This window comes from Silurus aristotelis (assembly GCF_946808225.1).
Source record: "Silurus aristotelis genome assembly, chromosome: 6".
In the NCBI taxonomy this organism is placed as follows: Eukaryota; Metazoa; Chordata; class Actinopteri; order Siluriformes; family Siluridae; genus Silurus; species Silurus aristotelis.
In genome coordinates this window covers 34,002,367-34,019,866 of record NC_139579.1, presented here as the reverse complement: position 1 = coordinate 34,019,866, position 17,500 = coordinate 34,002,367, and the positions used below count along the sequence as shown (strand labels likewise).

General features: G+C 32.7%; 1 protein-coding gene across 2 annotated transcripts in view; it reads left to right on the top strand.

Moving 5' to 3' along the window:
* slc8a1b (solute carrier family 8 member 1b) overlaps nt 1-16,469 on the top strand; it is an 81,440-nt gene extending 64,971 nt beyond the window's left edge. For both annotated transcript variants that reach the window (XM_083544596.1, XM_083544595.1), the window contains exon 7: nt 9,672-16,469. In XM_083544596.1, coding sequence (XP_083400722.1) covers nt 9,672-10,048 — 377 coding nt within the window. In that variant the 3' untranslated portion in view covers nt 10,049-16,469. The remainder of the gene's footprint in view (nt 1-9,671) is intronic.
* Nucleotides 16,470-17,500: the final 1,031 nt, after the last annotated feature.

Sequence of the window (17,500 nt, the reverse complement as noted above, 5' to 3'; positions counted from 1 at the left end):
TTTACCTCACTGTAACTATAATACACTTTATTTACCTCACTGTAACTATAATACACTTTATTTACCTCACTGTAACTATAATACACTTTATTACCTCACTGTAACTATAATACATTTTATTTACCTCACTGTAACTATAATACACTTTATTACCTCACTGTAACTATAATACACTTTATTACCTCACTGTAACTATAATACACTTTATTTACCTCACTGTAACTATAATACATTTTATTTACCTCACTGTAACTATAATACATTTCATTTACCTCACTGTAACTATAATACACTTTATTACCTCACTGTAACTATAATACACTTTATTTACCTCACTGTAACTATAATACACTTTATTACCTCACTGTAACTATAATACATTTTATTTACCTCACTGTAACTATAATACATTTTATTTACCTCACTGTAACTATAATACACTTTATTTACCTCACTGTAACTATAATACATTTTATTACCTCACTGTAACTATAATACACTTTATTTACCTCACTGTAACTATAATACATTTTATTTACCTCACTGTAACTATAATACATTTTATTTACCTCACTGTAACTATAATACACTTTATTTACCTCACTGTAACTATAATACACTTTATTACCTCACTGTAACTATAATACATTTTATTTACCTCACTGTAACTATAATACATTTTATTTACCTCACTGTAACTATAATACATTTTATTTACCTCACTGTAACTATAATACACTTTATTTACCTCACTGTAACTATAATACATTTTATTACCTCACTGTAACTATAATACACTTTATTACCTCACTGTAACTATAATACACTTTATTTACCTCACTGTAACTATAATACATTTTATTTACCTCACTGTAACTATAATACACTTTATTTACCTCACTGTAACTATAATACATTTTATTTACCTCACTGTAACTATAATACACTTTATTACCTCACTGTAACTATAATACACTTTATTACCTCACTGTAACTATAATACACTTTATTTACCTCACTGTAACTATAATACATTTTATTTACCTTACTGTAACTATAATACATTTTATTTACCTCACTGTAACTATAATACACTTTATTACCTCACTGTAACTATAATACATTTTATTTACCTCACTGTAACTATAATACACTTTATTACCTCACTGTAACTATAATACACTTTATTACCTCACTGTAACTATAATACACTTTATTTACCTCACTGTAACTATAATACATTTTATTTACCTCACTGTAACTATAATACATTTTATTTACCTCACTGTAACTATAATACACTTTATTACCTCACTGTAACTATAATACACTTTATTTACCTCACTGTAACTATAATACACTTTATTACCTCACTGTAACTATAATACACTTTATTTACCTCACTGTAACTATAATACACTTTACTTACCTCACTGTAACTATAATACATTTTATTTACCTCACTGTAACTATAATACACTTTATTTACCTCACTGTAACTATAATACATTTTATTTGCCTCACTGTAACTATAATACATTTTATTTACCTCACTGTAACTATAATACACTTTATTACCTCACTGTAACTATAATACATTTTATTTGCCTCACTTTAACTATAATACACTTTATTTACCTCACTATAACTATAATACATTTTATTTACCTCACTGTAACTATAATACACTTTATTACCTCACTGTAACTATAATACACTTTATTACCTCACTGTAACTATAATACACTTTATTTACCTCACTGTAACTATAATACATTTTATTTACCTCACTGTAACTATAATACACTTTATTTACCTCACTGTAACTATAATACACTTTATTACCTCACTGTAACTATAATACATTTTATTTACCTCACTGTAACTATAATACACTTTATTTACCTCACTGTAACTATAATACATTTTATTTACCTCACTGTAACTATAATACATTTTATTTACCTCACTGTAACTATAATACACTTTATTTACCTCACTGTAACTATAATACACTTTATTACCTCACTGTAACTATAATACATTTTATTTACCTCACTGTAACTATAATACACTTTATTTACCTCACTGTAACTATAATACACTTTATTTACCTCACTGTAACTATAATACATTTTATTTACCTCACTGTAACTATAATACACTTTATTACCTCACTGTAACTATAATACACTTTATTACCTCACTGTAACTATAATACATTTTATTTACCTCACTGTAACTATAATACACTTTATTTACCTCACTATAACTATAATACATTTTATTTACCTCACTGTAACTATAATACACTTTATTACCTCACTGTAACTATAATACACTTTATTTACCTCACTGTAACTATAATACATTTTATTTACCTCACTGTAACTATAATACACTTTATTACCTCACTGTAACTATAATACACTTTATTACCTCACTGTAACTATAATACATTTTATTTACCTCACTGTAACTATAATACACTTTATTTACCTCACTATAACTATAATACATTTTATTTACCTCACTGTAACTATAATACACTTTATTACCTCACTGTAACTATAATACACTTTATTTACCTCACTGTAACTATAATACATTTTATTTACCTCACTGTAACTATAATACACTTTATTTACCTCACTGTAACTATAATACACTTTATTTACCTCACTGTAACTATAATACATTTTATTTACCTCACTGTAACTATAATACACTTTATTTACCTCACTGTAACTATAATACATTTTATTTACCTCACTGTAACTATAATACATTTTATTTACCTCACTATAACTATAATACATTTTATTTACCTCACTGTAACTATAATACACTTTATTACCTCACTGTAACTATAATACATTTTATTTACCTCACTGTAACTATAATACATTTTATTTACCTCACTGTAACTATAATACACTTTATTTACCTCACTGTAACTATAATACATTTTATTTACCTCACTGTAACTATAATACACTTTATTACCTCACTGTAACTATAATACACTTTATTTACCTCACTGTAACTATAATACACTTTATTTACCTCACTGTAACTATAATACACTTTATTTACCTCACTGTAACTATAATACACTTTATTTACCTCACTGTAACTATAATACATTTTATTACCTCACTGTAACTATAATACACTTTATTTACCTCACTATAACTATAATACATTTTATTTACCTCACTGTAACTATAATACATTTTATTTACCTCACTGTAACTATAATACATTTTATTTACCTCACTGTAACTATAATACACTTTATTACCTCACTGTAACTATAATACACTTTATTTACCTCACTGTAACTATAATACACTTTATTTACCTCACTATAACTATAATACATTTTATTTACCTCACTGTAACTATAATACACTTTATTACCTCACTGTAACTATAATACACTTTATTTACCTCACTGTAACTATAATACATTTTATTTACCTCACTGTAACTATAATACACTTTATTACCTCACTGTAACTATAATACATTTTATTTACCTCACTGTAACTATAATACATTTTATTTACCTCACTGTAACTATAATACACTTTATTACCTCACTGTAACTATAATACACTTTATTTACCTCACTGTAACTATAATACACTTTATTTACCTCACTGTAACTATAATACACTTTATTTACCTCACTGTAACTATAATACACTTTATTTACCTCACTATAACTATAATACATTTTATTACCTCACTGTAACTATAATACACTTTATTTACCTCACTATAACTATAATACATTTTATTTACCTCACTGTAACTATAATACATTTTATTTACCTCACTGTAACTATAATACATTTTATTTACCTCACTGTAACTATAATACACTTTATTACCTCACTGTAACTATAATACACTTTATTTACCTCACTGTAACTATAATACACTTTATTTACCTCACTGTAACTATAATACATTTTATTTACCTCACTGTAACTATAATACACTTTATTACCTCACTGTAACTATAATACACTTTATTTACCTCACTGTAACTATAATACATTTTATTTACCTCACTGTAACTATAATACACTTTATTACCTCACTGTAACTATAATACATTTTATTTACCTCACTGTAACTATAATACATTTTATTTAAATAATTGTAAATATAATACACTTTATTTAAAATTAAACGCTGAACTATGCATTGCTCTTTAATGACCTGAAATTACACAAGAAACATGAATTTAATATCAAAATCAGAATCAAGCATAACTGAGACACGGCCCCTCCACATGCTTAACTCTTACATAACATCTGAATAGCGCTGAAGTCAGTAGTTCTGTCTGAGCTGAGATAGAACATGAGAGAGGAATGTGTGCTTCAGTGAGGAATCCAATAGTCCATTATGATAATGTGTGTGTGTGTGTGTGTGTGTGTGTGTCGATGTCTGTGTAGATGTGTGGGTGTGTGTGAAGGATTGTTTAATTCACCAAGTGTGACCAACTGATTAGCTTCATCAGTCAGGACACTCAGCAGAGAGAGCTAACATGCATTTACACACACACACACACACACACACACACACACACACACACACACACACACACACACACACACAGAGTAAGAAAAGGGCTGTAATATATGGCTGCTGCAGTCTGTGTGTTTATTAGTCCCGGCACGTAGTGCTGAGAGAGCAGGAAACAGCCCAAAGGTTTAGTCACACCCCCTTTTTATTTCCCAGTTTTTTCCTTTTCTCGTTTCCTCTATGCGGTTTTCATCCTGACACCACCTCTTCCTATATCCCATCTTTTCATTATACAGATTAGTAAAATCACCTCCCTGTATATAGTTCACACCCCACAAGGTTGCTAGGATTTCCTGGAGTAAAAGTGTCGTTTTTTCCAAAAACGTGTAATCCTATCAACATGGAAAAACCTGGATAGAATTGTGTACAATACTTGGAATTAAATTGTCTGTACATGCTCAGCTAAATTCTGAATAGGGTCCTTGAAATGTGTGCATCATGAAATACACTTCCCATGCTAAAATGGAGGCTTAGCTTCCACTTATTTTAGCTCCATTACCATTGAAGCTGCAGTACAAAATAAAAGACTCAAACCGAGGACTCCCAACATCATCTGGCTTTTTATTTACGTTTGTAGATATTTTATTTTTAAATTGGTTTATTTCAAAATCCGAAAACATCCTCTATATAACTTTTTCACAACGCATGCTCTGTAATAGTAAAACTATTCAATTCAAGCATTCATTTTTAACCCTTACTCACAGTACAAATAGTTAAAATGCAGTGTAGGTGTATAATTGTGAGATTTGGCAATTTCAGATCTGTAATTGTTTTGAAGTGGTTGGAAGTCTGAGATCTGTGAATGCTGACGGATCTCCCGCAGGGGATTGTGGGACGCGGCGTTCGTTGCCACAACGCCCACATTACCGTTAGCAGAGATAGCGGACCGTCTGGTCGAGACTCGGCCCAGGATCACCATGGTAATGCCATGGAGACAGTGATGAGAAATGAGAAATAAAGGAAGCAACAGATTGGAAATGCTGGTGTTGTGAATCAGAGATGGCAGATTTTATTGCCTGCCTGGTACTTCTGTCCTCTCTGGAAATAATATAATCATAGTAGCGTACATAATGCACTTTATTTACCTCACTGTAACTATAATACACTCTATTTACCTCACTGTAACTATAATACACTCTATTTACCTCACTGTAACTATAATACACTCTATTTACCTCACTGTAAATATAATACACTTTATTTACCTCACTGTAAATATAATACACTGTATTTACCTCATTGTAACTATAATACACTATTTACCTCACTATAACTATAATACACTCTATTTACCTCACTGTAAATATAATACACTGTATTTACCTCATTGTAACTATAATACACTCTATTTACCTCACTGTAAATATAATACACTTTATTTACCTCATTGTAACTATAATACACTATTTACCTCACTATAACTATAATACACTCTATTTACCTCACTGTAAATATAATACACTGTATTTACCTCATTGTAACTATAATACACTCTATTTACCTCACTGTAAATATAATACACTTTATTTACCTCATTGTAACTATAATACACTATTTACCTCACTATAACTATAATACACTCTATTTACCTCACTATAACTATAATATACTGTATTTACCTCAGTGTAACTATAATACACTCTATTTACCTCACTATAACTATAATACACTTTATTTACCTCACTGTAACTATAATACACTATTTACCTCACTATAACTATAATACACTCTATTTACCTCACTGTAACTATAATACACTCTATTTACCTCACTATAACTATAATACACGATTTACCTCACTGTAAATATAATACACTGTATTTACCCCACTGTAAATATAATACACTGTATTTACCTCACTGTAACTATAATACACTCTATTTACCTCACTGTAACTATAATACACTGTATTTACCTCACTGTAACTATAATACACTCTATTTACCTCACTGTAACGATAATACACTCTATTTACCTCACTGTAACTATAATACACTATTTACCTCACTGTAACTATAATACACTCTATTTACCTCACTGTAACTATAATACACTATTTACCTTACTGTAACTATAATACACTGTATTTACCTCACTGTAACTATAATACACGATTTACCTCACTGTAACTATAATACACTGTATTTACCTCACTGTAACTATAATACACGATTTACCTCACTGTAATTATAATACACTCTATTTACCTCACTGTAACTATAATACACGATTTACCTCACTGTAACTATAATACACTGTATTTACCTCACTGTAACTATAATACACGATTTACCTCACTGTAACTATAATACACTTTATTTACCTCACTGTAACTATAATACACGATTTACCTCACTGTAACTATAATACACTGTATTTACCTCACTGTAACTATAATACACGATTTACCTCACTGTAACTATAATACACTCTATTTACCTCACTGTAACTATAATACACTATTTACCTCACTATTACTATAATACACTCTATTTACCTCACTGTAACTATAATACACTTTATTTACCTTACTATAACTATAATACACTATTTACCTCACTATAACTATAATACACTCTATTTACCTCACTGTAACTATAATACACTCTATTTACCTCACTGTAACTATAATACACTCTATTTACCTCACTGTAACTATAATACACTATGTACCCCACTATAACTATAATACACTCTATTTGCCTCACTGTAACTATAATACACTTTTTTTTTTACCTCACTATAACTATAATACACTCTATTTACCTTACTATAACTATAATACACTATTTACCTCACTGTAACTATAATACACTCTATTTACCTCACTGTAACTATAATATACTATTTACCTCACTATAACTATAATACACTCTATTTACCTCACTGTAACTATAATACACTATTTACCTCACTATAACTATAATACACTCTATTTACCTCACTGTAACTATAATACACTCTATTTACCTCACTGTAACTATAATACACTTTATTTACCTCACTGTAACTATAATACACTTTATTACCTCACTGTAACTATAATACACTTTTTTTTTTACCTCACTATAACTATAATACACTCTATTTACCTTACTATAACTATAATACACTATTTACCTCACTGTAACTATAATACACTCTATTTACCTCACTGTAACTATAATATACTATTTACCTCACTATAACTATAATACACTCTATTTACCTCACTGTAACTATAATACACTATTTACCTCACTATAACTATAATACACTCTATTTACCTCACTGTAACTATAATACACTCTATTTACCTCACTGTAACTATAATACACTTTATTTACCTCACTGTAACTATAATACACTATGTACCTCACTATAACTATAATACACTATGTACCTCACTATAACTATAATACACTTTTTTTTACCTCACTATAACTATAATACACTATTTACCTCACTATAACTATAATACACATTATTTACCTCAATGTAACTATAATACATTCTATTTACCTCACTGTAACTATAATACACTTTATTTAGTTTACCACTAACTATAATATACTTTGTTTTTACTTCACTGTAACTATAATACACTTTATTTAACTTACTGTGACTACAATATACTTTATTCAACTTACTCTGACTATAATACACTATGTAACTCACTGTTACTGTAATACACTTTATTTAACTTAGTGTAACTATAATATATTTTATCTACCTCTCAGTAACTATAATACACTTTATTTACCTCAGTAACTATAATACACTTTATTTACCTCACTGTGACTATAATACACTATGTAACTCACTGTTATTGTAATACACTTTATTTAACTTAGTGTAACTATAATATATTTTATCTACCTCACTGTAACTATAATACACTTTATTTGCCTCACTGTAACTATAATACACTTTATTTACCTCACTGTAACTATATTACACTTTATTTGCCTCACTGTAACTATAATACACTTTATTTACCTCACTGAAACTACAATACACGTTATTTACCTCACTGTAACTATTATAAACTGTATTTACTTTACTGTAACCATTATACACTTAATTTACCTCAGTGTAACTTTAATACACTTTACTTACCTCACTTTAACTGTAAGACACTTTTTTTTAGTTTACCACTAACTATAATACACTTTTTTTTACCTCACTGTAACTATAATACACTTTATTTAATTTACTATAACTATAATACACTTTATTTACCTCACCGTAACTATAATAAATTTTATTTAACTTACTGTAACTATAATACACTTTATTTACCTTACTGTAACTATATTTTTTATTTACCTCAATGTACTTTTAATACACTTTATTTACCTCACTGTAATTTTAAAACACGTTTTTACCTCACTGTAACTATAATACACTTTATTTACCTAAATAACTATAATACACTTTATCTACCTCACTGTAACTATAATACACTTTATTTACCTTACTGTAACTATATTTTTATTTACCTCACTGTTAATTTTAACTATAATACTCTTTATTTAATAATATAATACCATATAAACCAACTATAATATTTTCTATTTACCTTACAGTAAACTGTAACTGTAATACACTCAATTTACCTCACTGCAACTTTAATACAGTTTATTTAACTCACTGTATATATAATATAGTTTATTTACCTCAGTGTAACTTCATTACACTTTATGTACCTAACTGTAACAAAAAATTTATTTAGCTCAGTGTGATTCATAATGCATTTTATTTTAAATTTAAAATGCTTTATTTACCTGATTATATTATTATAACTCAATATAATAAATTTGATTGACCTTGTTTCATAAAACTTTGTTTACTTAATCTAAGGTGCAACACACTATGTAATATTCCATCTTTATAATCAAGCAGTAGTACAACTTATTTTTAAAAAGTTACTTTATTGAAAATGTTTGCTATATTCTTTTGTCCATTTGCTGACACTGCGACAGTTTATTATAAAGGATGATCTAAATCTGTGGTTGTCACTGTAGTGTTTGGCCACTAGAGGGCAGCATTCACAATTCCTGCATCCTATACACTTTTAATTCTTCCTCCAGACACCTTCGCGAGTAAAGTGGCTGCGATCCAGGACCAGTATGCTGACGCATCAATCGGGAATGTGACAGGCAGCAACGCGGTGAACGTGTTCCTGGGCATCGGTGTGGCGTGGTCCATTGCCGCCATTTTCCACCAATCTCAGGGGCGTGAATTCCGTGTGGAGCCGGGAAACCTGGCCTTCTCGGTCACACTCTTCACCATCTTCGCCTTCATTTGTGTGGCTACACTAATGTATCGCCGCCGACCCGACATTGGCGGCGAGCTGGGAGGCCCGAGGACTGCCAAAGTGCTCACAACCATGCTCTTTATCAGCCTGTGGCTGATCTACATCCTGTTCTCCTCACTCGAGGCTTACTGCCACATCAAGGGCTTCTAAACACACTTACACATACCCAGAGGATCTCCCTCACACACACACACACACACACACACACACACACACACACACACACACACACACACACACACACAAACACCCCAATGTCCATGAAGATATTTCCACTCTCTTTCTCTCACACACACACACACACACACACACACACACACACACACACACACACACACACAGGTTATGAGTAAAGACAGATAGTAATAAGAAGAAAGTAACATGAGACAGGACGTTGTTTATTTCCTTATTTTCCCGTTTTAGTTGAGAATAGACAGCTGACATGTAGATAAAGGAATGAGGAACTTTGATAACCTCTGCTAATAGGCTTTAGTTCTTTTATTTTTTATTTTTAAAATGATCAACAAAAACAGAGAAATGACTGAACAGAAAAGAGCTTTAATTTGCTGTGAAATCTTGATTTTGAGTATTTAGTTTCTTTCTGCTACTTCGCGCTGCTCTTTCAATGCCTCAGGCTGAAAGACTGAATCTGATTGGATGCTTGAAGGCCAGTCTAGGATCCCCAGTGGCTCGGGTGGGGGTCAGAAAGTCCGAGGGTGTGATTTTAGTGGAGAATAATGTATAAAAATAATATGAAACACTTGGCAACCTTGAGGATATGCTAGTACTAAAAGACTTTACTTTGTACAATAGCCCAGGTTCCAGGAAATGCTGGATTTAAGAGAATGGAATTCTGTGTTAATTTCCGAAGGCTGTATTTTTATTATAAAGCGTACACGTGCACTATTCCGGTCCTTTTGTGGGCTTTATGGTCCTTTCAAAGCCATTTTCTGCAGCAAAATCCCTCTAAACTGTTGATAAAGAACGATATTAGCCGTGATATATTATGTAGATTTTTCTTCATACAGGTTGGGATTTAGAAAGCATCTTTTAGCTGTTTAAAATTCGCATTTTACAAAAATGTCTCGCCTACTGGAACAGGATTTAACGTTTAAAGTTAGCATGGTTAGCGCATGTGGTGTTATTGCTAACAACAAAGCTAGCAAAACTTTATTTACCTGAACACTGCGATAACACAGAGTAAGTCGGTCGTGAGCTGATCACAGCAGTCTGATTGTAACTTTGTGTGAATGTAAAATACAACAACATTTTAAAAAAGTTTCTGAGATACTCAAAAATTATAGCGTACAATTATTCACTAACTGCTGTAAGAAACCAATTAGTCAAAAGATTGCTGGAAGTAAAACTCATCAGAAAACAGACGCTATTCGCATAGTAGAAACTCAGAGTCGTGAAACCGTTGAGTTTTTTCAACAAGCCCTGCGTCAAATTTGTTCATGAATGATTTCATCTTTCTAAAATAGATGGGTCATGAGACACTTTTCATTCGTGAGTAATTCATATTTTTTAGTCATTAAATTGAGTCGTTCGCTGTCACACCCTGAGTCTTTCCTTCCGTTCAGTTGCTGCTGAAGTCAAACTGCTAAATTTCCGTAGTTTTGAGTTTTATTTTTATCCGTCAGTGTTTGTAAAACTCTCGTGACAGTCGTAAGTGTAACTGTGTGCACGAGTCCTTAAATAGGATTCTTTCCTGTTTCAATATCAGCTAGCTTCTGTTCTGTGTTCGGTGTGTTTCTGCCCGGATTCCAGACGACTCAGCCATGTCCAGTCCCCATGTATCATTATCTTCATCTAGGAGATTTTCAGAGTTGTTTTGTAAACGTTATTTAAACATTTAATTTGATTTTACTGACTTTAAACAGAACGAATTTCACAGACTGAAATACCTTGTTAGATTAGCGTTTTATTAGCGTGTCTTTTCTGCCTGAGTTTACACTGATAACAGACACACACACACACACACACACACACACACACACACACACACACAGTTCCCATGCAGTACACACAGTTACAGTCTCACACATTTCAAAAACAAGCGTAACTATGCTAAAGACGTACACATCATCGCTAGCTAAACTCTATCTCACACACAAACACACACAGTGGAGTTTACGAGGGCGTGCACTCCCTCCAGTCCTGCTGAGATTATAGATAATTAAGGTTAACTACTTTAGAAGATTAGCATGGTTTTAGACAAAGACGCTCGATTTAAATTTGTAGATTAGCATTGGATACGACACTGAACGTAGCTAGCAACTTTATTCAAAGGAGGTAACGCTTTCTGATTAAAAATAAACACAGATTTTCTTTTGTCCTTTTAGAGTCCAGATTTTCACATTAACCCTCGAGTAGAGTAGAATAGAGTGTAGTCGAGTCGAGTCGAGTCACGCTAGCGGTTAAGGCTCAGTGCATTTAGATTTTGGGATGAATGCTAATGCTAGTGTAGATTTGATTAAAGGGAAAATAAATTAGCCAAAGGGGAAAAAATGTAAAGCAAAAAGTTTCTACACTTCTAAGCGAAACAGACGGTTTTCTTTTTGATGCAAAGCTGGATTTTTTTACCAAAAGTAACAAATTAACGCATATGAAAAAGTTCAAAATAATAATAGGCCTTGGAAACTTTCATACAAGAATTTATACAAATTATATACAAAAGTCTAAAATTAAGTGCTAATTACTAGAGAGTGAGCGCAGGGGTGTGTGTGTGTGTGTGTGTGTGTGTGTGTGTGTGTGTGTGTGTGTGTGTGTGTGTGTGTGCGTGCGCTAAAGCTCTTCTTTCATTTCCAGTTAAAATTTTATTAAATTTTTTTTATACAGGAATATAAACTGTTCCCTGATATATCTTTATGGAGAAGAACGACATGGACAGTTTTGCAATACAAAGAAAACACACATATACACAAAGATAAAACATAAACACACAAAACATACAACATTTAAAAAAGCTTTGGACCCTTGATATTTCTTGAAAAACAATAAAAAGAAAGAAATAAAAAGTAAGAATGTAATCAAGATGAAGATGAAGAAGAGGACGGGGTGGATGTGTGTGAATTACAGCCATACTCTGCCGCAACGGACTTCCTGTGGACGTGGCCTCCTGCTAATCGCGGCATGTCTCTAAAAATGTGTCAGCACCTGTGTGTGTGTGTGTGTGTGTGTGTGTGTGTGTGTGTGTGTGTGTGTGTGTGGTTTTGGTCAGTCAGATGCGTCTGTTTGCAGCGTGTTACTAACACCCGCTCCTGAAACACAGCCGTGTCAGGTTTATGAACACGAGTGCACTAGCAAAAACTAGTAAATCCGGTGTTAGCTGCTATCTGATGATGCTAAATAACTTTAAAATAAAATGGTTCGAATGCGCTAGTTAGCATCTTCAATCAAAATCTAACACTAAATACTCTTAAAGTTAACTTTAAGCTCCGCTTTAACTTTACCTTTTATAATTTTTTGAGCGTTGCATGATGTTAGCACATTTTGCTAGGCTAGCTCTAGCAAAGCTACATACTGTACTTTCATGTGTTGTCATTTATTTATCTCCGATTTCATTTCATTCGCACCGCACATTAGCTAAGGAGCATCTTTTTTCTTTTTTTTTAACCACAATATTGACTCCAAAACATTGTGATTGGTTTTAACTGCTAAATTGATGACACTTTCTCAAAAAAAAAAAAAAAAGAAATCATCTGAAAATTGAGAAAGTTTTTGTTGTCAGGTTGAATTATATATTTTTTTTTTTACGATTATTTTTCAGTTGATTTTCTAAAAAAACTAATTAGTTAAAAATAGATTTTTTTTTATTGGATGTAATTATTAGTGCTATTATCTTTATGTTCATTCATGTGATTTTATTTCATTACTTTTATTATCCCAATTACACATTTTTGCTGATTAAAATAAATCCTTTTTCCAGTTTTCTAATCGATTAAAATAGAATTTTCACATTATTAATAATAAAAATTATTTTAATGCTGCGTTGGAAAACCAGCGTTTTATCCTAATCATTAGCGAGATTTGAGTGTAATAGATGTAATTTAAAAAACTGTCAAATTCTAAAAAAAAAAGTAAAAAAAAAAAATGCTACCACTACTACTAATAATAATAATAAGTTAAAACATTATAAATAGCTAAAAGTTGATGCAAGTCCACTGACACTTTTACACCCTGCTGGAGTTTTTCAGGACCGGAGTCTGATGTTGTGACATTTCTGGGTCTCTAAATGTTCTCCACACTGATTGTGGGCGGTCTTTGCATTTCAACGCCCACACCTCTCCCCTTTTCCCCTGAAGTGCTCCACCCCCTTCTCTAGACTCCTCCCACCCCTGAACCTGAACGTTTCATATTTGGAATGTTAACGTGCTAGTTGTTGACACTGTGCATGAATGCTAACCCTGTCTGTATATAGTTCTCAGTAACACACTCATTAATGTCGTGGATGAAAAATGAGGGATTTTTCTGGAACATGTTCATGTAGATAATTCCATTTTATTTAAGTTTTTTATCTTGCACACAAACGATGAACAGAAACAAGAGAAAAAGGCAGTATCTGTCGTTCCGGACAGGACGTGAGGAGGATGACCGGGGAATGCATGGATATTTATGCTTATATAAATAATATTAATCATAATAATAATCATAATAATATAAATATAATAATAGAAGAAGAGGAAGCAGAACAGCATCTCTTCTTGCTTGTTCCTGTGGTTTTATAATTATTGTTTGAGGATTAGATTATCGTAGATTAAATGTTACTCTGTCATTACGAGTTTGTGTGTGTGTGTGTGTGTGTGTGTGTTTATAGTGTACAGTGTAATGGAGGCGAGTCAGTGACTCAGCTGCTGCCTCGCCGCTATCATATTTATTTTAAACCCTTTAGTCAACTCAAGAAGAATGACAAATATTGCCTTTTAGATGTATGTCTTATTTCCTTCACTGAGCAGTGTGTGTGTGTGTGTGTGTGTGTGTGTGTGTGTGTGTGTGTGTGTTGTCATCATTTCCCCCCCTCCCACTCTCCACTGCTCAGATGGACTCGTTTTTTCAGGGGTTTAATAATATCTTTGGTAATCTTGTTTCCATGTGTGATTCTCTCTCTCTCTCTCTCTCTCTCTCTCTCTCTCTCTCTCTCTCTTCATGTCTCTCTCTCATCGACGCCTTGCGTTATCATCACCGCTGTTGTCACATGACCCACAATTTGGTCACATTTAACGACAGCAAACAAAAAAGTTGGCGATAATAAACTGGCTTTAATCGACCGCTTATCAAACACTAATATCATTTTTGTATTGTATGTTTTCAAGACGATATGCTACAACGGCCTGCTTTAGCAATAAATCACGTCATCTTTGTGACTAGCCATTTACTTCAACGCAAGCTAGCTAGCTAACAATCCTAGACTTATCACCACAGCTATTTAACAAGCCCAAATCTTGCTAGCTAACAACTCAAAACAGCATGCTAGCTACTAAAAAAGGCAAATTGTGACAATTTTGCTTGCTGACAAACCAAAACTTAGCATGCTAGCTAATAAAAAAGGCGAACTGCATCAATCTCTCCCGCTGACGAGGCAGAAATTGCTTTAGTTACATCTCCTCTGTCATTGTTAGCTGGCTAGTCAGCCTCGGTTATTAGCTAGCTCGCATTTGCATTGTTTATATCTCCATGTTGCCTTTTACTCGAACATCAGCCCTTTAATATAAATTGATTTGTCTGTATTTTGTCAGCTTTATTCTGCAGCATGACTTTTGTTTAATATAAATGCTCCTGTTCATGTCGCTGGTCATTTCTAACTGAATTTTTTTATTACAAATTTCCACATTATTTGAATAATCAAACAGATTCTGATGTAATAATACAAAGCACTTACATATTTATTTTGTGAGTTGCCTAGCAACAGTGATGTTGACAGGTAGTGCATCGCGAGGGATGATAATCGCGTGCTAGCAGCTAGCATACAGGTCGAGTTAAGGATTAGCGAGTGATGAGTCGTGTGTCATGTACAACATGCAGCATGTTTTTGGAACGAGGGGAAAATGTAGAAAAGGACGATATTTAAACAACACAAGTTTATTTCATGTCTGACTCGCGCTCAGAAGTGTGTTGGTAAATAATTACGATTATGGAAGTGATGCTGAGTATTAATGCTGAATAACTGACCCACGTGGGGCGTTATGAGCGTTTTACTGATTGGCTGAAACTCTGGATTGTGATTGGATGATAATGAAAGTACTGAGTTGTGTGTTTTTGAGTTGTTACTGAAGAATAAACTCGTTATAAACTGTTCTGTATTTAAACACACAAACGCTGGTACACCAGGTGTCGCTCATTTCTCTCATTCTTCTCTCCAACTCTCTATCTCTCTCTCTCTGGTTCTAATTGAAGCTCTGACTATTTCTTTTACTTTGATGATGATGAAGAAATGATAAATGCTGATGTTTGTTGCTGATCTTTATGTTTGCACTCAGATTAATAAGAAGGAAGTCCACTAACTGTGATTTGCCCCTGGTACAACCTCTACACAGGAAATAAAGTTTGGGATATAATCCTGTTTAGAGCTGACCGACTGTTGTGTGTCTTTATTCACACACACACACACAAACACACACACACACACACACACACACATGCAAACACATATGCACCTGGACACAAACACACACAAAAACACATACACACACATAAACGCACCTACATACAGATAAACACACCCACAAACACACACATTTAAACACATGCGCACACACACATATACAATACATAAACACACCTATACACACATACATACACACATAAAAACAGAATCTTGTAAACACCTGCAGACACTCCTGCACATTCTCACACACACCACTGTAATTGATGGCAGGTGTGTGTGATTTACCTACAGGCCTCGTTTTAAAGGTGACTGGTGACTCTGAGGACAGTAAGAGCCTCGTTATGAAAGGGTGTACATACTTATGCCCTCAGGGGATTTCTCTACATTTCTAGAGTTTTCTAGAGTCTAATAAGTCTGACATTTATGTTGTTATTTCTGTCTTTATATTAAAAAAAACAGAGTTTAAAACTTTTGAATTTATATAATATATATTTATTTGTATATTATTTTTATTAAATATATAAGATTTTTTTAAACCCCCACAGAAACCATGTCTTAAATATATAGAGTTTAAATAAACAGAATGACCCTGTTTATAAATAAACGACCTGAAAAGACGTAATCACACCTCATATAAATACTTGTGTTGAAACTGGAAATACATGTACACATGTTTGTTGTGTAAGTGTATTGTATAATGTTTCTTGTTTATGAGGAAGAGGGTGGAACAGGGTGAAAGAGGGTGGAAGAGGGTGGAACGGGGTGGAACAGGGGTGGAAGAGGGTGGAAGAGGGTGGAAGAGGAGAGTGGGGCTGTCACAGCCTGGGGTAAGAAGCTGTTGAGCACACTGGGAGAGAAGTTCGGATGCTCAGGTATCTCTAGTATCTGAAATGCTCCAGGAGAAGGAGGCTGTGGGATAGGTGGGGTCTCCTTCACAATATTGCTGGCTTTGCTGCAGCATCATGAGAAGAACATATTCAGCTGTAGAGTCTTGT